The following is a 25,637-nucleotide window of genomic DNA, read 5'->3' on the forward strand; positions in this document are numbered from 1 at the left end:
AGGGCGGGGTGGAAGTACTCGAAATAAATAGATAGATAGATAGATAGATAGATAGATAGATAGATAGATAGATGATAGATAAATAATTGGAAGTGTATCCATTGACTTTTGTACAGTTTGCTAATGACCCTGATTTTAAGGAGCATTGCTAAGAATTTAGAAAGAGCTCTATTTTTGCAATCAGACCAGTGAGTGAGAATATCTAGGAATATTCTCAAAATAAACATCTAGATGCCTTGTTCCTGAGCCATTAAATTCCATGATATAATGCCAGCATGCTCTTCCCTAAACCCATACAAATGTTAATCAAGGTAGAATAAAACAGAAATGTTCATTTGAACGGAAAACCAAGTACCCTGCCTCTTTAGAGACCTTTACTCTTGTCTAGATTGTGCCATGCGTCTCTCTCTGTTTGTGCTTTTTGTTGTTGGGGAGTGGGGGGGGGGGGGGTGTCCCAGACAAGCATTTACGGAATGAGCCCCCGGTAGCACAGTGGGTTAAACCCCTGTGCCGGCAGGACTGAAGACCGACAGGTCGCAGGTTCGAATCCGGGAAGAGGCGGATGAGCTCCCTCTACCAGCTCCAGCTCCTCATGCGGGGACATGAGAGAAGACTCCCCCAAGGATGATAAAACATCAAAACCATCCGGGCGTCCCCTGGGCAACGTCCTTGCAGACGGCCAATTCTCTCACACCAGAAGTGACTTGCGGTTTCTCAAATCTCTCCGGACGCGATAAAAAAAAATTACAGAATGTCATGGGCACATCACTTCTGAAGCTCCACAGAATTCCCACAGGAAAAATGGCTCCCAATCTTGGAAGGTAAGACAATAGACTGTCCTGATACTAATACAGAAACTGGCTTATCAAAATAAATCTCTACATATGGGCATGTCTGTATATGCAGCATAGATATATGCATCCACGCACACTCTTTCTACACATTCTGAACTCAGAATATACATATATGTCTGAGTATGGTGGGTTATATACATTTAGCATGGCAGTGACCCTGTCCTTGTTCCATCCTTATCAGATTGGCCATGGTATAAAACATGGGGTTGGTGTCATTCTAAGTAAATCCTTCTCATTACTATGGGCAACCTCTACTGCCTTTGGCCTGCTTTCTCCTCATCGCAGTCTCTCAGTTTCATCACAAGCATGGTTCACTTTTTGAAGAACTGAAAGCAACAGACTGTGCAAGAAAGCCTTATGTTGTGCCTTCTACCTTGGGCAAGACCTCTAGAGGAACGGATCACTCCTATTCCTCATGTTGGTTGAACTATAGGAAAGGGGACCCGAGGTCACATACCTTCCAAAGCACCAACTTGACTACTCCTTCCTTCCTTTTTTTGCCCAGGCAAGTGTCTGGGGTCAAAGTAATATTGTTAATAGCCCCGTTGTACCCAGTATGTTTCTGATTACACTTTTGTAGCATCTTCTGCCTCTCCAAATACTCCTGGCTTTTTCAGGAAGGAGACCCATGTGACTGTTGGGCTGATGGTTGCTGTTCCATGTTTCATTTCCACTTAACAAATAGGTACACTTTTTTTCTAGGTCCATGGATGCAGGAGCTAATCAAATGCTTTTTGTGCATTTTTTTAAAAAGGAAGATGAACAAAAATAAAACCAATGAGTTGCACCCTTTTTCTTTTTTGCACAAAGGCTTGGTATCTGCCGCATTGGACTTCCGACTCAATTCATTTCAAATGTGGCAAACGGCATGCGTCAGAGGAGAGCGGGAAGAAGGGGAGGCAGCCTCTAGCACTTGTCATCTTCCTCCGTATCGCTAAGTACATCAATACCAGCCCCACACATCACTCCCTGTGATGCCCCTCTCCTCCTTCTCCGGTAGTGCCCATTGGGCATCTGCCAGCTGTGCCTTGAGCGAGGGCCTGATGCAATTGTGTTGGAGCGGCCAAGGCTGGTGGCCACAGCAGCCTCAAAGGTGAGTGTCTCCTCCTCACCACAGTCTGAAGCATGGGAGTCATCCTGAAGCATCAGGTAAGGCTCTGAGATGTAGCGCTGAGGGGTGGAGAGAAGGCTCTGCTTTCCCGTCGGGGAACTGGAAGACTCAGTCAAGCAGGGGTTGTTTGTCTCCAGAGTGCCGGAAAGCAGAGGGGAGCCACCCTCGCTGTCATCAGGATTCGGGGAGGTGTCACCACAATGTTGCATCATTGCAGCATAGGAGATGAGGGGGCGGGGCTTTGGCGGCACTGGAGGGAGCTGACGGCGGCTCCGCCTGGGTGTGCTGGTATCAGATATGGATGGGATTGAACTCTCACTCAAGGAACCTGTGCCCTGGAGAGAGAGAGAGAAAAGAGTACATATAAAAAAGCTTGGAAATAACAGGTCAAATGTTTGTTGTCCTGAATCTATATAAATATATAAGTGTGAGTAAATGTCCTGTTCTTTATTACATATGAGTATTACATATTACATATGCAGTCATGCCGGCCACATGACCTTGGAGGTGTCTACGGACAACGCTGGCTCTTCGGCTTAGAAATGGAGATGAGCACCACACCCCAGAGTCAGACATGACTGGACTTAATGTCAGGGGACTACCTTTACCTTTACCTTTAGACTCCAGTAGTCACATGAATGGACTCCAACCATCAACTGGTTTCGACTCACAAGAGCCTTCATCAGGCAGTTGGGTTCAAATTATCAAAAAAAGCTCAACTTTTGAGGTGAGAAATTCACCAACAGTCTTCTGGAGGTGTGGATCAGCTATTCTTTGTTGAGCAATGTACTCTGCAAGGAGTTTTATTCTGTGGCGAGTATGGATTTTGAGATGCCTCATATAATAAATGAATAGAATAAACAAAAAGTTTGCAGCATACAAAACTCCCAATCTACCTTCCTGTCATGGCTCTTAATGAGACATGCCACATTATCATGGGGTGCCTGTGCCCTATACCACTGGAGAAATTACACTGTTTAGCTGGTATTGCACCACCTGACATCCGCCGGGAAGTAGCAGCCAATAGTGAAAGGACCAAGGCAGTGACATCTCCAGCTCATCCCCTGTTTGGGTATCAGCAAGCATGTCAATGACTTAAATCAAGAAATAGTTTTCTAAGATCTACAGAGACACTCGCTGGAACACCTCAGCAAGCGAGAGTCCAAAAGTGGCAGTCTCAAACCCAGCACCTCAATCAATGGCTGATAGCAAAGGAGAGACTGCCTCCTGGGCACACAGAAAACTGGGCGACTTGGAAGGTGCTGAACAGACTATGCTCTGGAAGCACGAGATGCAGAGCCAACCTTAAGAAATGGGGCTACAAAGTGGAATCCACGACATGCGAGTGTGGAGAGGAGCAAACCACTGACCATCTGGGCAATGCAACCGGAGCCCTGCTACGTGCACAATGGAGGAGCTTCTTATAGTAACACCAGAGGCACTCCAAGTGGCCAGCTACTGGTCAAAGGACATTTAATCAACTACCAAGCTTGCAAACTTTGTGCTTTGTTTGTTTGTTTGTTTGTTAAAAATGCAATACAACTGTTTGGTTTGCTCCTGACACGATAAATAAATAAATTCCTGTCATACCTTCTTCTGATATAGGGTAGTCCATACCATTCCCCTCCCTCCAGATTATCTGTTTACTCCTTCAATGACCAACAGAATTCTGTCATTACTAAGCTGTATTTGTCTTCTGACCCTTAAGGGATTGTCTTGCATTACATGTTTACAATAAAATAGATGCTTGCAGCATTTGCCTGTCTCATACGACCTCATCATAAAGGCCCATGAATTTACCCAGCATAGTATGAATCCATGGGCTCCCAGCAGGGGGCATGGAGAAACCATTGTTCCACATCCCACATCGCATGAATTAGCTTGCCCCTCATCCCATGGAGGAAGTGTTGACGTCTGGCTTTCCCACATTGCTAGTAAGGCAATACGGGAAAGCTCCCATGTTGCCGCAGTGGCGTGTCCACTTCATCTCCTGGCCTGTGCCTCTCTAATGGGCTCAAAGCCAACCTCAAAAACTCTGGCATAGACACTGAGAATTGGGAAGCCCTGGCCCTTGAGCACTCCAGCTGGAGGTCAACTCTGACCTGTAGTGCTGCAGAATTTGAAGAGGCATGAATGGAGGGTGAAAGAGAAAACGTGCCAAGACGAAGGCGCGTCAAGCCAACCCCGACCGGGACCATCTTCCCCCTGGAAACCAATGCCCTCACTGTGGGAGAAGCTGCAGATCAAGAATAGGGCTCCACAGTCACCTACAGACCCACCGCCAGGACACCGAACTTGGAGGACCATCACCCTTGGGCTACGAGGGATCGCCTAAGTAATGGGCTCTATGCTGAAAGTGAAGAGGAAGTAGCATACAACAGGAAAATTGGCATGTGTGGTGAGGTGGATAGTCCCTCTACCTACATTATCTTGCAGCTTCACACACTCACCTGTCTGTTGGGAGTCTGCGATCTGCCTTCACTGGGAGACCTAGACTGCCGTCGCTCTGGTGAATCACCATCTGCTTGTGGACTCCTTTCCTCTGAGTTGCAACGGGAAATGTCTGGAGAGAGGAGGTGCTTCCGTTCCTTGGATCGGCCTCTTTCTCTGCCGCCCGACCGATGTGTGTCAGATCGATGGCCTGTGTAAAATCCACAGAGATACTCAATCATATGTTCCAAACCCTGAATCAATATGTAATAACCATAGGATGGCTTCATTATCCTTCTAAATAATCTTTGGCACTAGCGACCACTTTCCTTCTATTCTACACACAAGGTCAAAACCTACCACATTCATACAACCATATGTTTCAACTCTTTTATTATTTATTTATAGTATTTATATTCCGCCCTTCTCACCCCACAGGGGACTCAAGGCGGATTACAATGTACATATACATGGCAAACATTCAATGCCATAGACACACAACATATATAGACAGACACTCAGAGACTATTCCAGTTTTTTCATGAGGGTATTCTGGCCACCAGGGGAGCTGTCACTTCACCGTCCATTTGTGACACTGATGAAGTACTTCCTCATTCTTTGCATGCTCGCTGGAGATTTTTATGGTCTCATAAATTAGTTAAATTAGCCTCTCCGCATAAGCAGTACCTAAATTTCCTACTTGACAGATGCAACTATCTTTCGGGCTACGAAGGTCGACAGCAAGCTACACAAATTGGTTGGAAGCTCACTTCGACCCAGGCTTTATATTGTATATTGTAATTGTGTCCTTGGTGGCATTGAATTCTTACCTTGTAAACCGCCTCGAGTCGCCAAAAGGCTGACAGGGGCGGTATAGAAATGTACTAAATAAATAAATATATTACTATATGGTACTATACCATTATATTGTAATATTATTAGTAATATTACATGTAATGTAAAATATTTAATCATAATGTTGTATTATTATTAGTATTATATTGTATTACATTATAATATTATAAATATTATGTGTATATACAATATATTATATTATATTAGTAAAGCACAGGAGAAAAGATGGAACTGTCTCCTGCCCCCCTCTCTCTTCACTCTGGCCACAGCAGCAGGATCTGATCCCAGATAATCTATTTATCCCAGGTTATTTGGTAGTGGAGGCTGAAATAATCCAGTTTAAAGCAGATAATCTGGGATCCAATCCTGGGATATAGGGGCAGTGTAGAAGGGGACTCCGTTTGTGAAGCTCCTCCATCTTTGAATATATCCATGAACATTTCTTCATCAGGATACTTAGGAGAAGAGTAGTTTAGCACTGTTCAGTCCTTGTTTGAACTTCCTCAACTCCCTATAGTACATCCGCATGAAATCACAGCATTCCTGTACACTTAGATGCACAGAATGTTGCAGCCCACATCTTTTCACACATACAATGAATATGCCACAACACCCACAATAAAGCAGCTTTAGTTCCCCCTTCCTTTTCATAAGCATGTTCCAAATGACACGCTGCTTGCCAAGTATCCTTTGGAGTTGTTCCAGGTTATTCTGCATTTGGTCTATCATCTTTCCCTTTAAGTCTTGGATGGCCTGTTTGCAGCTCTTGTGTTTTCAACCTATTCTTGGCAAAAACATATTCAATTTAATGCAAGCTGAACTCACTTGATCAGAAAGAAGAGAGACGTGCATATTCTTAAAGTTGAGGTGGGAATTATGTGGACCCTTCAGATGAAGTTGGCATACATCCCCCAGCAGACTCAGCCAGCATAGCTGATTGTTAGGGATGCTGGAAGTTGCCATTTAACAAGTTGCGGTATAGAAATAAAGCAAATAATAATAATAATAATAATAATAATAATAATAATAATATCTGGAGTAGTACAGAATTCCCATTTATGCCTTACACTTAATCCACAGTAAAGAAGAGCAGTAGTTCAGCAAAGTCACCTTACACAGATTAACTAACCCCTTAACTCATATCATGAGCCTATCCATATTTGGTCAGAAGCTCTAAACAACAACAACAACAACAACAACAACAATTTTTATTGATTAGCCAGTTGGCCTTATCAAAAACAGACAGTGCAAACACAAGATACAACATACAACATACGTCTGATCCTATTAAAATAGAATACAAATATATAGGAACTTATCAACTTAAAACCAATGTAGCTTAGCCGTAGATATATGCATCAATTAACCTCGTCTCCAGCCCTAAACGGTTCCGGCCAGCTTATCTATCCGAAAGCATCTCTCCCTATGAATCTTCCAGGAAGTTGAGATTGTCTGAGGAGGCCCTGCTCTCGATCCTGCCTGCTTCACAGGCATGTCTGGCGGGGACGAGAGACAGGGCCTTCTCAGTGGTGACCCCCCGGCTGTGGAACTCCCTGCCTAGGGATATTAGATCGGCCCCCTCCTTCCTGATCTTTGAAAAAAGAGTAAAAACCTGGCTCTTTGAGCAAGCGTTTGGAACTTCAGCTTGACCAGATAAACTCGAATTGGAATATGAACTAGGAACGGCTAAGATGATGGAACGGTTGAGGATTTGAACAAGAAGACATAGTTTTTATAATTTTTATTGTTATTGCTTTTACGGTTTTTAAATGTATTGTAATGTGATTTTTTTGCTTTTAACTGATTTATGTATTTTTATATGGCATCTAACTGTGCCAATTTGTACGCCGCCCTGAGTCGCCTTCAGGCTGATATGGGCGGGATAAAAGTGACACAGATAAATATATAAATAAGAGTGTCCCACTGACTTTTTTCAGGTTAGTTTGTGTAGGACTAACCTGGATTAAGTCAGTGGGACACACTACTCAATGCCATTAAAAATAATTAAGGAGAAACAGTTTCAGAAGGAAGGATATTGGAGCAAATCAGCAGTGGGTGGGTCATACATTCAAACATACAAGCTGCACGCAAAAGGAGGAAATGGAGAGAATCACAATGTCACCATCAAGTAACAGTCCTGACTGAAGGTCCTTCCAGATTATTATTATTATTATTTCATTATTTATTTATTGTGTCAGGAGCAAACCGAACAGTTGTATTTCGTTTTTTTAAACAAACAAACAAACAAACAAAACACAAAGTTTGCAAGCTTTTTCATTATGATTCTATATTATTTAAAACCTTATGGGGAAATTTCACAGTATTGTCGAAGGCTTTCATGGCTAAAATCACTGGGTTGTTGTAGGTTTTTTCGGGCTATATGGCCATGGTCTAGAGGCATTTTCCCCTGACGTTTCGCCTGGGGGAATCTTTTGTTGATAGGTGATTTGATGTGCCTGATTGTTTACTCTCGATGTTTTGCTGTTGTAATTTTTGAGTTTTTTAATACTGGTAGCCAGATTTTGTTCATTTTCATGGTTTCCTCCTTTCTGTTGAAATTGTCCACATGCTTGTGTATTTCAGTGGCTTCTCTGTGTAGTCTGACATGGTGGTTGTGAGAGTGGTCCAGCATTTCTGTGTTCTCAAATAATATGCTGTGAAGAAACCATGAAAATGAACAAAATCTGGCTACCACTATTAAAAAACTCAAAAATTACAACAGCAAAACAAGCACATCAAATCACCTCTCAACAAAAGATTCCCCCAGGCACTTCCAAGCCATTAAATGCTAATCAAGGTGGTCAGTTGAAACATTCACACCTAGTTCCAGCAGACAAAAGTCCTTTGTCCCACCCTGGTCATTTCACAGATATATAAACCCATTTTCCTAGTTCCCACAGACCTCACTACCTCTGAGGATGCTTGCCATAGATGCAGGCGAAACGTCAGGAGAAAATGCCTCTAGACCATGGCCATATAGCCCAAAAAAACCTACAACAACCCAATTTCACAATAGTTTGTGAATTCTTTTCAAATAAAAATTGAATTTTCTTCAAATTGTTGAGGAAGGATCTGAAACTTTGTCACTTCAGAATACTCAACCTCACCTTTAATCTTATAACAAATACACACATCTCACTGTCATGCTCAAATTACCTGAATCTGTGTTGAGGCGCCGTGAAGATAGGTACAGTGCAGAGTGGTAACTGCGACGGCGGGACTTATAGGTGTTTTCACTGCTCTTTTCCATGGAGAATTCATCTAACCAGGAGGTGTTAGTCCGTTTGTCTCGGATAGTAGAAAATGAACGTCTCATGGAGCCTGGATCTGTAACCACCTAGAAATGCATCCGGAGGAAGTGGAAGGATGGTTAGTGCCTGGCATGATCTCTCTGCTTTGCAGGAGGAAAGTTTGCCATTACGAGAGTTCAAGGTGTTTAATGTTAGTGTAGGATAGGGATAATCTAAGATATTTAACCCCAGAGAAATCTGGAGGAGCATCTGAGACTTAATTTGTGTCATATATGTACTTCAGATAAGGTTAATTGTTTTAGTTATTTCTGAATTTACTCAGAAATTCAGAAATGGCGAGGTATTGAATAAAGATTATTATAAATATTATATAATAAAGATTATTGCCCCATCACCATCTCCCCAATGGGGGGAGTATTAAATAAAGATTATTATTATTATTATTATTATTATTATTATTATTATTATTATGTTACACTATTCGTAGCATGTCCTATCTACTGAGTTAGGGACTCCATTTTGCCAAATTCCTGACCTGTTACTGGATTCCAATCACTCCAAAATCCTGTTGAGAGAGGGATTAAGAACTTTGTCAAGTCATATTGGTTCTACAGAATCTTCTGCTTAATTTAAACAGATCAGATGATACTTATGTATAAAATTGGAAAGACATTTTTGTCTTTGGAGTCAAATATTTCTAACTTAGAGGTAGATATGGGTATAAAAACAGATTCTACCCAGTAATGGCAATATGTATTTATTCTAGTTCATTGTGACAGTTATTTTTAGGCAGGTTCTGAAATACTGCGAAGAGGTTGTCACTGACACACCAGTGGTCAATTATTTCTTCATAGTGTCAGTTCTGCCATGTCGACTCACTAGTCTACCAACTAAACTGAGTTAACCATCACGAGAGCACTGTAGTGATTACTGAAAGTCAACACCTTGATCTAGTTGTTTGTCCCAACTACAGTGATTCTACTGCTGAAAAAAACCCAGCTGAATATACAATTACTACATAAATTACAATGGTTCAATTGGCCCCATTTTGGATAGTGTGTTTAGAAAGATTGGTTACTGATCTTTTTTTTTTCTTTGTACATAGCTAGAATTTGAAAAAAAAGCAGTGGCTAAAAGGATGCAAATGGCAACCCAAAGTGGAGAATTAGTTCTGCAGCAGAACAAACTTTCATTGCAAAAATCTTGCAAGTAGCCAAATTTATTGTATATTCCTATTAACATCATATTCCTATTAACACCTATTCCTATTAACATCATAGGAGCCCCCGGTGGCGCAGTGGGTTAAACCCCTGTGCCGGCAGGACCGAAGACCGACAGGTCGCAGGTTTGAATCCGGGGAGAGGCGGATGAGCTCCCTCAGTCAGCTCCAGCTCCCCAAGCGGGGCAATGAGAGAAGCCTCCCACAAGGATAATAAAAACATCAAATCATCCGGGCGTCCCCTGGGCAACGTCCTTGCAGACGGCCAATTCTCTCACACCAGAAGTGACTTGCAGTTTCTCAAGTCGCTCCTGACACAACAAAAAAAAAATTAACATCATAACTTCAGGGTAGCTTAGTGGCCTACCTTTGAGTACAATTGTAAACTGTTTAGGCTATACTACTACTTTGCACTGTAGCGGAAAAGCTCATACAAGAATGAAAATCCTTGGATAATAATAATAATAATAATAATAATAATAATAATAATGTCGCAATCCCAGGTGACAGCAGGATTGAAGAGAAACAACTGGAAAAGCTGACACAATATGAGGATTTAAAAATTGAACTGCAAAGACTCTGGCGCAAACCACTAAAGGTGGTCCCAGTGGTGATCGGCACACTGGGTGCAGTGCCTAAAGACTTTGGCCTGCACTTAAACACAATCGCGGCTGACCAAATTACCATCTGCCAGCTGCAGAAAGGCACCTTACTGGGATCTGCACACATTATTCGCCGATACATCACACAGTCCTAGATACTTGGGACGTGTCCGACGTGTGATCCAATTCAACAGCCAGAATAGTGTCTGCTGTGGATTCATCTTGTTGTGTTTAATAATAATAATAATAATAATAATAATAATAATAATAATGCACAAGCCAGTCAAGGTGGTCCCAGTGGTGATCGGCACACTGGGTACAGTGCCTAAAGACTTTGGCCTGCACTTAAACACAATCGGCGCTGACAAAATTACCATCTGCCAGCTGCAAAAGGCCACTTTACTGGGATCTGCATGCCCATCCCCCTCCAAACACCTCACCTGGTCATGCCCAGCACCTTTTAATTTTAATTATTACATTTGGCCCTGCCATAGATTTTAATTGCGTCATTGTGTGTTGTTAATGTTATTGCCTTGTTTTTTGAGTTATTTTGCTGTATTGTTGTTGCTTTTACTGTTGTATTTGGGCTTGGCCTCTTGTAAGCTGCACCGAGTCCTTCGGGAGATGGTGGCGGGGTACAAATAAAGGATTATTATTATTATTATTCACCAATACATCACACAGTCCTAGACACTTGGGAAGTGTCAGACAGCCAGCAGAGTGTCCGCTGTGGACTCATCTTGTTGTGTTTCCAATAATAATAATAATAATAATAATAATAATAATAATAATCTAGCATGCCAATGGGGGGAAAAGCTCTACCCTAGCCTTTGGTCTGGCATATTAATTAACTTTTTTTTTTTGGTTGTGTCAGGAGCGACCTGAGAAACTGCATGTTGCTTCTGGTGTGAGGGAATAGGCCATCTGCAAGGACGTTGCCCAGGGGACGCCCGGATGATTTTGATGTTTTATCATCCTTGTGGGAGGCTACTCTCATGTCCCCGCATGAGGAGCTGGAGCTGATAGAGGGAGCTCATCCGCCTCTCCCCAGATTCGAACCTGCAACCTGTCGGTCTTCAGTCCTGCCAGCACAGGGGTTTAACCCACTGCGCCACCGGGGGCTCCTATTAATTCACTATGTTGGTTGTTTTATATGGAGAAATATTGACACGGGAGCCTACGCTACTATCTGATGCTGCAGAACAGGTTTATTACTTTAGTGAGAGGCCGATCTGCCGTGCGATTAAATGACAATGAATTCTAATTTTGTCTTCCATTCTCCCCCATAATCATTATCAAAATATAACCTCTCCTGACAATTTGCTCTTTTGCATTCATAAATTCAGTCCTCATTTCCTTCTTCTTGGTTTCATAATTATCATGATTCAACTTTAATTCACTTACTCCTCTATCTTGGCTTTTCAATGTATCCATCGGCCTACTTCCTGCTATTTTTTTTTTTACATTTATTTGCTTTTTTGCACATTTCCTTCCCACTGATACCATCCTTCAATCTGGAAGTGCCTATCTTGGCACGAAATATGAGTTTCCCCTTCCGTCTTCCTCTATCATGTGGCTTTAGTGAGCTGTCACTGGAAGCCCCTCTGTGCATCTCATGGCAAGAGAGTGACAGCATCTGACTTACAGATTTGGAAACAGTTATTCTGGGAGCAAATATGACAGAAAAACAGAAACAAGCTGTCATGCTGCCCTTGCTGTCAAGCACAAATTCATCTGCAAATTGCTAAAGGTCTTTACTCCCCTTGCTGTTTGCTTATGCAGGGCATACGGGGTTGACACAATAGACATTAACTGGACCATTCTGTTACCAAGTTCCTCCAGTGCGAGACAATTGTTTTTACTGCTGCAAGGTAAGATAGGCTTCCAATTTCAAACCTGGAATAATTTGTATCTCTATTAATCAGACCTGATTATGAGACAAACAGACAGAAAAAACTTTGCTCAACAGACAAAGGGATGAAGAATGGCCAAGACTGTTCAGGACAGGATGCTTGGCAGCAGGCATGTAGACAATGGGAAAAGACTTGAAAGAGAAGACAATGAATGTCAAGAAAAATAAATACTTTCCAAGTGGGAGATGGGGTCTTCCAAGCTGTTGGCATTCTTGCGGTTGCCAACAATGGCCGAAGTAGGATAGGAAGATGATGCCTCTAACGCTTTCATTTCAGACTATAAGCAATTTGGGTGATAGCTGGGGTGCTAAGGTTTGCTTCCATACTTTGCCTCACGATGATCTTGGAGACTTAGCTAAATCTACGAGGGGTATTTTTTAAGTAAGGTCCGTTTTGTTGTAGACACTAGTAGTTCATGCGCATACCGCAATGAGCACATGCGTCGTGTACCGGCATGCCTTGGGAACAACTGTGCTCAGTTTCCGCTCTGTAGCTGACCTGTACGGTTCTGTTCTGTGCTTTAAAAATGTTTAAGACTATCAATTCACCCTCCGCATGTGAGGTTCACTCAGTGATACGGTTTTTGTCAGCAAGGAACCTGCCTGCTGCAGAAATTCATCGACAGATTTGTGAAGTTTACGGTGATACTGTTATGAGTGAAAGCAAAGTGCGTAAGTGGGTATGACAATTCAAAGATGGTTGTGACAACCAGAGGCGGCCCTAGGTAATTTTCAATGGTAAGCAAACAGTATTTTGGTGCCCCCCCCCCCAACCAATCATTGATATGGAGCAGGAATGAGAGGGGCTAGGCGAGGCTCAAGGGCCCGGCCCCTTCGGGAAGAGGATCGCCCAGCAGTGAGGCAAGGAAGCCGAGGCTCCCCCCAGACTGCTAGAGCTGTTGTGAGCCAAGGGGGCGCTCTTCAAGTAGTGGTTGAGGGGCATTTACAGAGGTGCCTCTGCGCCCCTGGCAAAAAAGTGTACTGCAACCGCTTACTTTGCATAATGGATGAACCGCCCCTGGTGACAACGTCCATGATGAGGACCGCTCCGGTCGCCCTTCTTTGATTACAGACTATTTGATTTGATCGCACACTCAAATCTTTGGTTTTTGTGGTCCTCTGTTAGGAGTTTCGGGACCCAACTGGAGCACATTTTCCTAAACTTTGGGTGTTCAGAAACAATGTTGTAAAGCACTGATCTCGACATGTCAGGAAATTCGTTTGAGAGACCTGTTATTGTGAAGCGCCTGTTCTCACGAATCCTCGCTTCAACTGAAGCCACCAAATCGTCTGTAATCAAAGAAGGGCGACCGGAGCGCTCCTCATCATGGACGTTGTCACGGCCATCTCTGAATTGTCGTACCCACTTACGCACTTTGCTTTCACTCATAACAGTATCACCGTACACTTCACAAATCTGTCGATGAATTTCTGCAGCAGGCAGGTTCCTTGCTGACAAAAACCGTATCACTGAGCGAACCTCACATGCGGAGCGTGAGTTGATAGTCTTAAACATTTTTAAAGCACAGAACAGAACCGTACAGGTTAGCAACTGAGCACAGTTGTTTTCGAGGAAGGCCGGTACACGACGAGCGGTATGTGCGCGAACTACTAGTGTCTACAACAAAACGGACCTTACTTAAAAAATATCCCTCGTATTTTCCCGGTCACCAACTGGAAAAACTAGGAAGCTATAAGTGTTCCTTGTCTCACTGAAGCACTACATTGGATTCTGGAACCAGCAACTTCTTTGGATCGGTATAAACAGCTAACTTATTAGACACTAATAAAGCTATGCAACAAACTCATGTGGAAGAAGAATTGTGTATCTTATGTAATATTATAATCCTGTTGTTCAGTCATTGTTTCATTTGGGTTTACCTGGGGATCCACAGTCAGACGTGGCATGGAAGAAGCCCTCCCAGATACCGCTCGTTCCTGAGTATCCACCGGGAGGTAGCTGCCACAGTTAGAGGGCTGCACTCTTTTAAACTCTCTAACCTCTGGCTCCTGGAAATAAACACACAGCCAAGCTCATGGGGTTTTGTTCGATTACACTGCTTGCCACCTTCAGGTAAAGTCTTTTCCACCACTGTATTAGCAATGGCTATACAACAGAGGTGTATATAGAGCATAAGGAAGGTTTTGTGCTCATGAGAAAGAGTCAGTAATCTATACTTAGTGTAGTTCTCTTCCAAGACAAATATGCTTAAAATTGTTACAAATTCAACAGCAATTATAATTTTACTGGAGAACAGGTATATTGTTTTCAGTCTGAGTGAGTGTGGAAATCCAGTCCAGGTTCCTTTTTCTGGATAATTGTTCTTACGAGGGTTGAATGAAAAGTAATGCCTCCCACCTTCGTTACTTGGATTTGGATGGGAATATCTTAATAAATCAAATGCAGAAATAATCCTTAGAATGTGCTCTTTAACTACCACTATTCACTTTTCCACAAAATCACCAGACAATTGGATACATTTCTGCCAACGATGAACAAGTTTTCTGACGCTGTCACGGAAGAAGTCGACACTCTGTTTCCGCAACCAGCGTCTCACAGTTCTCTCAGCATCTTCATCAGAAGCATAATGATGTCCCCGCAGATCTTCTTTCATTATCGGGAACAGATGGAAGCCTGACGGTGCTAAATCTGGACTGTATGAAGGATGTCGTATGGTGATGAGATCCAGTCTCTGAAGTTTCAAGTTTGTGTGCTTTCATTTCAGGCATCACCATCCTGGGTACCCATCATGCACAGATCTTCTGATAGCCAAGCAAAGCAAAAACGTGACCCACACGTTATTGTGAAATGCTGATTATGCTTGAAATTTCTCTCTCTGAAATCATGATTTTGGGACCAGGCCTTCGGGCAGTAGAAGTAAATGTATGCAGCATTTCGGAAAGACAATGACTGGAATGGCGATTTGACGGACGTGACTGTTTTATTGTTTTGTTGATTGTTTTATTGATCATGGATGTATTTTTTAATTTGATTTATGTCTAATTGTAATTGTAATTTGTACTGGCATTGAATTTTTGCCATGACTTGCGTGTAAACTGCTTTGAGTCCCCCTCGGGGTGAGAAAAGCGGTATACAAATACTGTAAATAAAGAAATGATATGACAATTGTCCTGAATCAATCTGTCAACCTTTTGCTTGTGGAACTCAGTGGTTGCTGTCACAGGACGTCCAACTCTTTGTTTATCACTGTTGTGGTTCAACAGGCCCCTGAGTCTGATGGTTTTCAGTTTTCACAGTTTTCTCAGCCTGCAGTTGAGCTGGAGAAGCAGTTCTCACAGGACAGGGATGTTGCTGATAAGGAGGAGGGCCAGGTGCTCCTTCAAAGGGATAGCGAAACCGTGAGACGGAGCTCTCGGATCGCAGCCAATTAGGTCAGCCACAGGTCAAGGGAGCAATGGGAAAGCAGTCTGTGGGAAGCTAGATTGTTTTGATGTGCAAAATGTATTTAGGGCTGCTTCGGGCCATTCTTAGCTGTCAGTTTCAACGTGGCTATCTGCTAGCTGTTTCATGCTTCTGCATTGGATTCCTTCGTGTGGCTTTTGGGCTAAGCTGCTGGGCACAAGGGTGTGCTTCTTGATTCCTGTTTACTTTGATTGCCTCTGAAGGATTTCTGGGCTGGATCTGTACCGTGCATTTTACCTGAACTTTGGAACTTTGTATTAACTTAACCTTTGCCTTCTTTTGGAACTTTTACAATAAACTATAAATCCTACAGCCATGGTCTGGTGGTGTTTGAGAGCAAAGTGAAACTTATCCTGAGGTGCCACAATCACACAAGTTAGATGTTCCCACTGCAACAGCTTTAAACTTACTCTCCCAATGACACACAGTACTCACAACAACACAATCACCATAAACAGCTTGCATTCTCTGATGAATTTCTTTTGGGGTAACACCTTCTACTGTCAAGAATTTAATGACTGCACGTTGCTTAAGTCGCATTGACTGAGCGTCTGCGCAGGGTTCCATACTTTGCACTTTAACAACACAACTGTTCAATGCTAAGGTTTCCCGCCAAAATGGAACTGTAGAGGAGAGTCTATTGAACAAGCCAGTACCTGCTGCATACCAGTACTGCCATCTGTTGAGGAGTTCTGAAGGTGGAGACATTACTTTTCATTTAACCCTCGTACATCCAAGTATCCATCTATCTGACCAATTAAAGTCTGACCAGTAAGGACTTTTCCAGGCCTCCATAATTTGTTAGGATCTTATGGTTGTGTGCAAGGCCCATTTGCAGATAATGATGATAAAGAATATATATATATTTCTTGAAGAAACTTGGTGAGCACTGTATCATTAGTATGAAAGACGCCACAAAAGATTAGTCTGTCTCTCTTCAGATTGACAAGCAATATAGGACAAAGAGATGCATTTGTATATATTTGTGTGTATGCCAGATACAACATTTATGGATATAGTGTTACACTCTGAGAAGCACATGGAGCGGACTGGAAATGCACACTTATATAGCACTGCAGTTCAACAAGTGTCAGTGTGGTGTACAGATGCACATACATGTATATAACCATAGAAACACACGAACATTAATGTTGCTAACTAGAAAGTGTAAGGTGAACCAGAGGAACATGTCCACATTTGTGTGATGTGAATCAACAGTTCAGTTAGAACCATGGACACCGGCGCTCAAGACAAGATGAACACAAATCCGGAAGGATTAGATACCATTCCTCAGTCTTACATAAACCACCTGATGAAATGTCTACATAGAATAAAAGGGAAGCAACCTGTGAAAAAAACACCATCATCAAAAGCTCTAATGAACATGGTGGGTCAAATATTTTCAAACAGTTTATGTGAGAAAGCATCATAATGGCATTAGAAAAATTGTCAACATTCTGGGGATCTGGCTTATTTGTTCACTGCATTTTACCATTTTTCAGTCATTGTTTCATAGAGTCATAGAATCATAGAGTTGGAAGAGACCTCATGGGCCATCCAGTCCAACCTCTTGCCAAGAAGCAGGAATATGGCATTCAAAGCACCCCTGACAGATGGCCATCCAGCCTCTGTTTAAAAGCTTCCAAAGAACGAGTCTCCACCACACTCCGGGGCAGAGACATCCACTGCTGAACAGCTCTCACAGTCAGGAAGTTCTTCCTCATGTTGAGATGGAATCTCCTTTCTTGTAGTTTGAAGCCATTGTTCCACGAAACAATCCTAGTCTCCAGTGAAGCAGAAAACAAGCTTGCTCCCTCCTCCCTGTGACTTCCTCTCACATATTTATACATGGCTATCACATCTCCTCTCAGCCTTCTCTTCGTCAGGCTAAACATGCTCAGCTCCTTAAGCCGCTCCTCATAGGGCTTGTTCTCCAGACCCTTGATCATTTTAGTCGCCCTCCTCTGGACACATTCCAGCTTGTCAATATCTCTCTTGAATTGTGGTGCCCAGAATTGGACACAATATTCCAGCTGTGGTCTAACCAAGGCGGAATAGAGGGGTAGCATTACTTCCCTAGATCTAGACACTATGCTCCTCTTGATGCAGGCCAAAATCCCAGTGGCTTTTTTTGCTGCCACACGACATTGTTGGCTCATGTTTAACTTGCTGTCCATGAGGACCCCAAGATCATTTTGACATGTACTGCTCTCGAGCCAAGCGCCCCCATTCTGTATCTTTGCATTTTGTTTTTTCTGCCTAAGTGGAGTATCTTGCATTTGTCCCTGTTGAACTTCATTTTGTTAGTTTTGGCCCATCTCTCTAATCTGTCAAGATCGTTTTGAATCCTGCTCCTGTCCTCTGGAGTATTGGCTATCCCTCCCAATTTGGTGTCGTCTGCAAACTTGATGATCCTGCCTTCTAACCCTTCATCTAAGTCATTAATAAAGATGTTGAACAGGACCAGGCCCAGGACCGAACCCTGCTGATGGCACTCCGCTCGTCACTTCTTTCCAAGATGAAGAGGAAGCATTCGTGAGCACCATCTGGGTTCGTCCATTTAACCAATTACAGATGCACCTAACCGTAGTTTTGCCTAGCCCACATTGGACTAGTTTGTCATGGGGGACCTTGTCGAAGGCCTTACTGAAATCCAGGTACGCTACACCCACAGCATTCCATGCATCTATACAGCTTGTAACTCTATTGAAAAAAAGGTCAGATTAGTCTAGCATGTTTTTGATAAATCCATGTTGACTATTAGCGATGACCACATTTGTTTCTAAGTGTTTGCAGACCACTTCCTTAACAATCTCTTCCAGAATCTTGCCTGGTATCGACGTGAGGCTGACCGGACGGTAATTGTTTGGGTCATCCTTTTTTCCCTTCTTGAAGATTGGGACCACATTGGCCCTCCTCCAATCTGCTGGAACTTCTCCCATTTCACTTGGGTTTACCTGGGGATCCATAGTCAGGTGTGGTATGGAAAAAGTCCTCCCAGATCCCACTCATTCAAAAGGCTCTGTCTATTAGAAGTTTTATTTTTTGGTGGTAGTGACAAGACAGCAAAGTCAGGCTATTGTGTTTATTGGTGGTGCTGAATATCTAGCAGAACCTCTAAAGGTTACCAGATCTATTATATAGAACTGGTAGCAATAGTTATATCATGAGCAGCTGTGACAGACTCCTAGTAAATGGTATGACAAGACATTTCAGGAAGAGTGCTACTGGATTGGGTCTTTCTTGAATTCAGGGGTCTTCTCTGATCCAACATCTTGGGCCCTTCCACATAGCTGCATTTTGTCTCCACATAGATGCAAAACTCTATTTTGTCTCCGAAGAAGAGGGATCAGCCACACAGTCCAGCCAAGCCAATGCCAGTTCAGCACAGCCGGGCATGGACTGATATTCCTATCTTCCCTGCATCCCATTCCTATAGGAAAGGGCAGAAAAGCATGCCCTACTCTTTCTGCATGGTCTGTGCTTCCATAGTTTCTCATCCTGGTGTCATTAGGAAGTGATGGACCGGGAATGGGTGTGGGAAGGAAGGCACTGGAATAGCATCTCCCCAGGCTGCCTGAATCTGGAGACCATGGGACGACTGTGGGGACACCATCTGGGATTGCACATGGTGATCTAAGTTGGTAGTCTACACTGCCAAAGGACCCACAAAGATCTGGATCTTTGCTGGGATTTTTAACCCTGGATAAATCTGGATTTAAAATCTTATAGCCAGGCTAATGTGAATGCTACACTGTTTTATATAACAGTGTAGATACAATGTTCTAGTCCAGAGGTTCTCAACCTGTGGGTCCCCAGATGTTTTAGCCTTCAGTTCCCAGAAATCCTAACAGCTTGAAAATTGGCTGGGATTTCTGGGAGTTGTAGGCCAAAACAGTTGGGGATCCACAGATTGAGAACCACTGTTGTAGGCTGTTCAAACCATATGAAGCATTTCAACATTATAGATTCTTGATTCAGATTTATCCAGATTTTAAATTTAGTATTTGGTAACCCAACATCCTTCAACTCAGCTGTTCCTGGCTTCCTGATTTACTCTCATTTCATTCAGGAAGAGTTAGACAAATGTGCACTACAAGAATTGGGCACAGTAACAGACGGCAGCTTCCATGTTAGTAGGTGGTGGAGAATCTGGCCCTTCCAGATAAAATTGTCTAGATTTGTTGCAGTTTATAGCTGAACCTACTTCCAGAATGTAACTCTGGACTCTGCTTTGTCCAATCCTTTCGGGTACTTTCCAATTTGCGCAGTCCAAGAAGAAGTTAGGACTCTTGACAGGCCAAAAACCACCACACATGTACTAGATCCTTGTCCTTCTTAGTTTACCCAACGGGCAAGAGGGGGGTGGTTGAGTGGGTTATGGGACATGTATTGAAGAAGAAAAAAAATCAATGAATCATAATGCATTGGATAATGATTGACCAATCCCCAATTTTCTATTTTTCAGCAAAATACCAGTGTGTATGGTAGCCTCTCATTTCCAGGCATTTCTGAGTGAGATAGATCTAGGTCAATCTGAGTCTGGTTCCATACGTGGTCATGGGATGAAAACAGCTTTTGTTATTATAATGAATGACCCACACCTGTAACTAAACAAGAGAAGTGTATCCCTATTGGTTCTTCTGGACTTCTTGGTTGCCTTTGATAATACTGAACATGGTCAGTACGGGGATGTTCTATAGCAGCATTTCTCAACCTGGGGGTCGGGACCCCTGGAGGGGTCGCGAGGGGGTGTAAGAGGGGTCACTAAAGGCCATCAGAAAACACAGTACACTATTTTCTGTTGGTCATGGGTTATCTGTGGGAAGTTTGGCCCAATTCTATCATTGGTGGGGTTCAGAATGCTCTTTGATTGTAGGTGAACTATAAATCCCAGCAACTACAACTCTATAATATCAAGGTCTATTTTCCCCAAACTCCACCAGGGTTCACATTTGGGCATATTGAGTATTTGTGCCAAGTTTAATCCAGATCCATAATTTGAGTCCACAGTACTCTCTGGATGTAGGTGAACTACAACTCCAAAATTCAAGATCATGCCCACCAAACCCTTGCAGTATTTTCTGTTGGTCATGGGAATTCTGTGTGCCAAGATCGGTTCAATTCCATCGTTGGTGGAGTTCAGAATGCTCTTTGATTGTAGGTGAACTATAAATCCCAGCAACTACAACTCCCAAATGACAAAATCAACCCCCCTAAAAATTCCCCCACCAATATTCAAATTTGGGTGTATAAAGTATTTGTGCCAAATTTGGCCCAGTGAATGAAAATGCATCCTGCATATCAGATATTTACATTACAATTCATAACAGTAGCAAAATTACAGTTATGAAGTAGCAACAAAAGTAATTTTATGGTTGTGGGTCACCACAACATGAGGAACTGTATTAAGGGGTCGTGGCATTAGGAAGGTTGAGAAACACTGTTCTATAGCGACTCTGGTTTTACTAGAAGGGGAGCTCTCAGGAAGTGGCACTGGAAGATTCCTGTTCAACTTTGACCTGTGACGTCACTCTGAATTCTGCCCCCCCCCCCCAATTTAACATATACACAGTCCCTGTATTAGGAAAAAAGTGAAGTCAATAATAACCATAATCATAATCATACTATCATTTGTCATTATCAAGGACAGAATATTTTCAATAAATAAATTCTACAAAGAAAGAGAGAGAAAAGATAGAATCAATCAAATTATTTGTATAGGTAGAATATGAAGACATTAAATCAAGCAAAAGAAATTGCGCGATACCTCAAGGATTCCCCTTAAAAACAGCAGTACAAAATAGGTCAGTGGAAGAGTAATCTGTAATAGCCCATTGATTTACCAGAGATTGCTGTTCCTGGTATTCCCCTTGGGTTGGGTCCATGCAAGCCAACTGGAATATCTCTTGGGGAGAGAGTGGACTCAAGGAGGGGAACCCACTCCGGCTGCTCCTGCAAGGATAATCCAATTTCAAATCACAAATCACCACAGTGTTGCTTCTATTGGTTATTTAGCTAAATCTCTAGAAAAGAAAATCTAATCCTATTTCATTATAAACTAGGCTTCATAATGAGAAATTACACTTTCTAGGAACACCATAACTGTAGAGATCGGCAACCTCATCAGATGGGCTACTTAGATTGTCATACGACGCTTCTCCCCTTTCACGACATAGCCCATTACAGGATGGACATGGGATGGGGGTCATAGTAAGTCACACAACGTGGGGCATAGAGCAATGTGTTCTCCATGCCCCCCACTGGGAGACCATGGATTTGGCACGATGTGTAACAAATCCATTGGTACAACAGGCGGCAGCCAGATTATTAACTGGTGCAAATTACACAGAGCGGTCAACCCTCCTGTTTAAGGAGCTCCACTGGCTGACATTTGTTTTCCAGGCCCAATTCAAGGTGCAGGTTTTGACCTACAAAGCCCTGAATGGTTTGGGACCCGCCTACCTGCGCGACCGCATTTCCGTCTATGAACCCACACAACCCCTTCGATTTTCCGGAGAGGCCCATCTCTTGCTCCCGCCCACATCGCAAGTGCGACTTGTGGGGACAAGAGAGAGGGCCTTCTCTGTAGTGGCCCCCTGGCTCTGGAATTCACTCCCCAGAGATATTAAGCAAGCCCCCACGCTGGCAATCTTCAGGAGGAACCTGAAAACCTGGTTATTCCAATGTGCCTTCAATGATTGAATGTAAGACACTCCCTGACCAAACTTTGCATAAAATGACCCCAGAAGCACTTTATTTTATAGTTCATGCAATTAAATCCTTCCTCATCCCTGGATCCCCCTTCCCGACAATTTTACATTGTCCTATCTCCCAGTGTTTTAAAATTTTATCTTTGAATTTGGCCCCGCCCAGTGCAATTCTTTTGTGTTTTTGTGATTTTATATTGCTGTGTCATCTATTATATTTATTTTGCATTTTATGTATTTTATTTTCTGGTTTTTTTATGCTTTTGTGTAATATTTTGTTTATTGTATTCAGGCATGTAGCCGGGGGGGAGGGGGGGGGCTTGAGGGGCTTCACCCCCCCCTCTGAAATTCTCATGGTGGTCCGCGAGAAGGCCTTACTGGTGCATTATTTAAACTGTTATGCTTATTCATATCATGATCTGATCACCATGCTCAATATATCCCATATGCATGGGGGTATTGGGGTAACAATACAAAAGGTTTGCTAGGGTAGACCATCTTTTACTCAGACTCAGCCCCCCTCCCCCGCAAATCAAAATCCTGGCTACGGGCCTGATCGTACTGATGGGCGTGGCTTCATGTAAGCCGCCCCGAGTCCCCCTGGGGGAGATGGAACGGGGTATAAATAAAGTTTATTATTATTATTATTATTATTATTATTATTATTATTAGTCGTGTCAGGAACATCCTGTTGTGAGAGAATTGGCCGACTGCAAGGATGTTGCCCAGGGGACGCCGGATGGTTTTGATGTTTTATCATCCTTGTGGGAGGCTTCTCTCATGTCCCCGCATGAGGAGCTGGAGCTGATAGAGGGAGCTCATCTGCCTCTCCCCGGATTCGAACCTGCGACCTGTCGGTCTTCAGTCCTGCCAGCACAGGGCTTTAACCCACTGCGCCACCGGTGGCTCCATCATCATCATCATCATCATTATTATTATTATTATTATTATTTAGATCCCTAGTGTATAGGGTATCAAAAGTAAATATCTTATATTACAAATAGTTTCTTCTTAGTGGGAATGCCTGTTTTGTGATATTATTTTCATAGGAAAGTTTGCCAGATGCATAACTTAGGAGAACAATTAATGCAATGCTTTTCTCCCCCAGTCCTTTTGAATATTGCATTGCTAGTCTGAAAGTTCATTTTTACTGCTGTCATGATACATCACACACACACAATAGATTTTCACCGAATATGGAGGGTGTGTTTGAATGGCCTGGAATATTAGGTTTTAATTTTAAGCCTTTCTAAAAAAAAGTTTATACATTTTAATTTTATAGGGCTTTTATTTTACTTGGATTGTATAGAAGGGAGAAAGCACCAGAAATAAGGACATCAGCAGAACAACCATCTCAAAACTTGTGACTAATGATATCAATATGCAGTTTCAGCAAATAGTGCTGGGATCTTAGTCCTTACGTAACATTTGGTGATGGCTGACAGGCCAAATCTAGTTCAGTAAGGACTGAGCAATGAAATCTTTCCAGTGTCCTGACTATGGGTAAATCCTACACAGGGAGGAAGTTTTGAACATGTAGGTGGTTCTTTGAGAGATATTTTTATTCCGAGTTATTCCTAGGTTTCAGTTTGAAAAATGCAGTCAACGTTTTTTCTCTCCGTATCTGGACCAGCACACATACACAGATAATACTGCCATAGATTATGACTGGGAAACTTTGAAGGTGGAATCAGAAAAGAGCAGTAAGTATACCTAGGTATTTAATGCTACTCCTCTGAGCATACTACTCCTCTGTTGCGCCAGCTCCACTGGCTGCCAATTAGCTTCCGAGCACAATTCACAGTGCTGGTGTTGACCTATAAATTCCTAAACGACTCCGGCCCAGTTTACCTGTCCAAACGGATTCCCCCCTATGAACCATCAAGGTTGTTAAGATCTTCTGGAGGGGCCCTGCTCTCTGTCCCACCACCCTCGTAATTGCGTCTGGTGGGGATGAGGGACAGGGCCTTCTCGGTGGTGGCCCCTTGGCTCTAGAACTCTCTCCCACTGGAGATTAGAACTGCCCCATCTCTCCTGACTTTTAGAAAGCTGGTGAAAACTTGGCTCTGGAATTTAGCATTTGATGAGTGAGTCAACAACCCTTGACCACACGAATGGATTGTGATGAATTGTGATTTCATTTTGACGACTTGGCTTTATGTTATTATATGATTGCTTTTTAATGTATTTTATGTATTACTGTATTATGGGATGTGATGTTTTAAACTATTGTTTATGAATTTTTGTTGTAAACCGGCCTGGGTCCCTCTCCGGAGGTCGAGAAGACCGGTATATAAAAGTTCTAAATAATATAATAAATATAATATAATATAATATAATATAATATAATATAATTTTCTTTATTAGAAATAGTTTCCAGTTCTGTGTTTTCTCCATCCCATTTAAGGAAAATTATGGACCTCTCCATAGTAAAATACCCTGTTGTTAGTACTGTATTAATAACTGCCCTATACCTTAAATCAGAAACCTTCCAATTTTTTTAGACTGGTAACCATATCTGGATTTTTATGAAGCTTTCATGGACAGGAGGGACATTAGAGTAAAGGCCCATTAATAAAAAAACAATTGCTGAACTGGTTCTGAGATGGCCAATCACAAAAAATTGGCCAACTGTTTTTTTTTTTTGTCATGTCAGGAGCAACTTGAGAAACTGCAAGTCGCTTCTGGTATGAGAGAATTGGCCGTCTGCAAGGACGTTGCCCAGAGAATGCCCGGATGTTTTGATGTTTTATCATCCTTATGGGAGGCTTCTCTCATGTCCCCGCATGAGGAGCTGGAGCTGATAGAGGGAGCTCATCCGCGCTGAACATGTGACCTATCGGTCTTCAGTCCTGACGGCACAGGGGTTTAACCCACTGCGCCACCGGTGGCTCCTAGGCCAGCTGGTGAAACTAGAAGACAAGATAATGCGCCCATGAATCTCAATGCAGGTCATAATTTGGAAGCAAGATGACCAAGATGGTTTAAACAGTATATTTTAATATTGAGATAAATCTTTTTAATGTTTGTTGTTGTTCATTCGTTCAGTCGTTTCCGACTCTTTGTGACTTCATGGATCAGCCCATGTTAATGTTTAATGTTTAATGTTTCTGTTAATGTTTAATGTTTTAATGTTTATGTATGCATATCATAGAATCATAGAATCAAAGACTTGGAAGAGACCTCATGGGCCATCCAGTCCAACCCCCTGCCAAGAAGCAGGAATATTGCATTCAAATCACCCCTGACAAATGGCCATCCAGCCTCTG

General features: G+C 42.6%; 1 protein-coding gene across 7 annotated transcripts in view; it reads right to left on the reverse strand.

The window, feature by feature from the left end:
* Nucleotides 1-458: 458 nt before the first annotated feature.
* Nucleotides 459-25,637, reverse strand: part of CACNA1E (calcium voltage-gated channel subunit alpha1 E) — a 575,426-nt gene continuing 550,247 nt past the window's right edge. For 4 of the 7 annotated variants that reach the window (XM_067467631.1, XM_067467632.1, XM_067467629.1 and 1 more), the window contains 4 exons: nucleotides 21,505-21,613; nucleotides 8,407-8,587; nucleotides 4,416-4,606; nucleotides 459-2,300 (listed from right to left, as the gene is read on the reverse strand). In XM_067467631.1, the coding sequence (XP_067323732.1) occupies nucleotides 1,761-2,300; nucleotides 4,416-4,606; nucleotides 8,407-8,587; nucleotides 21,505-21,613 (1,021 nt within the window). In that variant the 3' untranslated portion in view covers nucleotides 459-1,760. Of the gene's footprint in view, nucleotides 2,301-4,415; nucleotides 4,607-8,406; nucleotides 8,588-14,115; nucleotides 14,245-21,504; nucleotides 21,614-25,637 lie in introns of all 7 variants that reach the window. The other 3 variants (XM_067467628.1, XM_060774465.2, XM_067467627.1) reach the window with 1 other exon arrangement.

Source organism: Anolis sagrei, chromosome 4, assembly GCF_037176765.1.
Source record: "Anolis sagrei isolate rAnoSag1 chromosome 4, rAnoSag1.mat, whole genome shotgun sequence".
In the NCBI taxonomy this organism is placed as follows: domain Eukaryota; kingdom Metazoa; phylum Chordata; class Lepidosauria; order Squamata; family Dactyloidae; genus Anolis; species Anolis sagrei.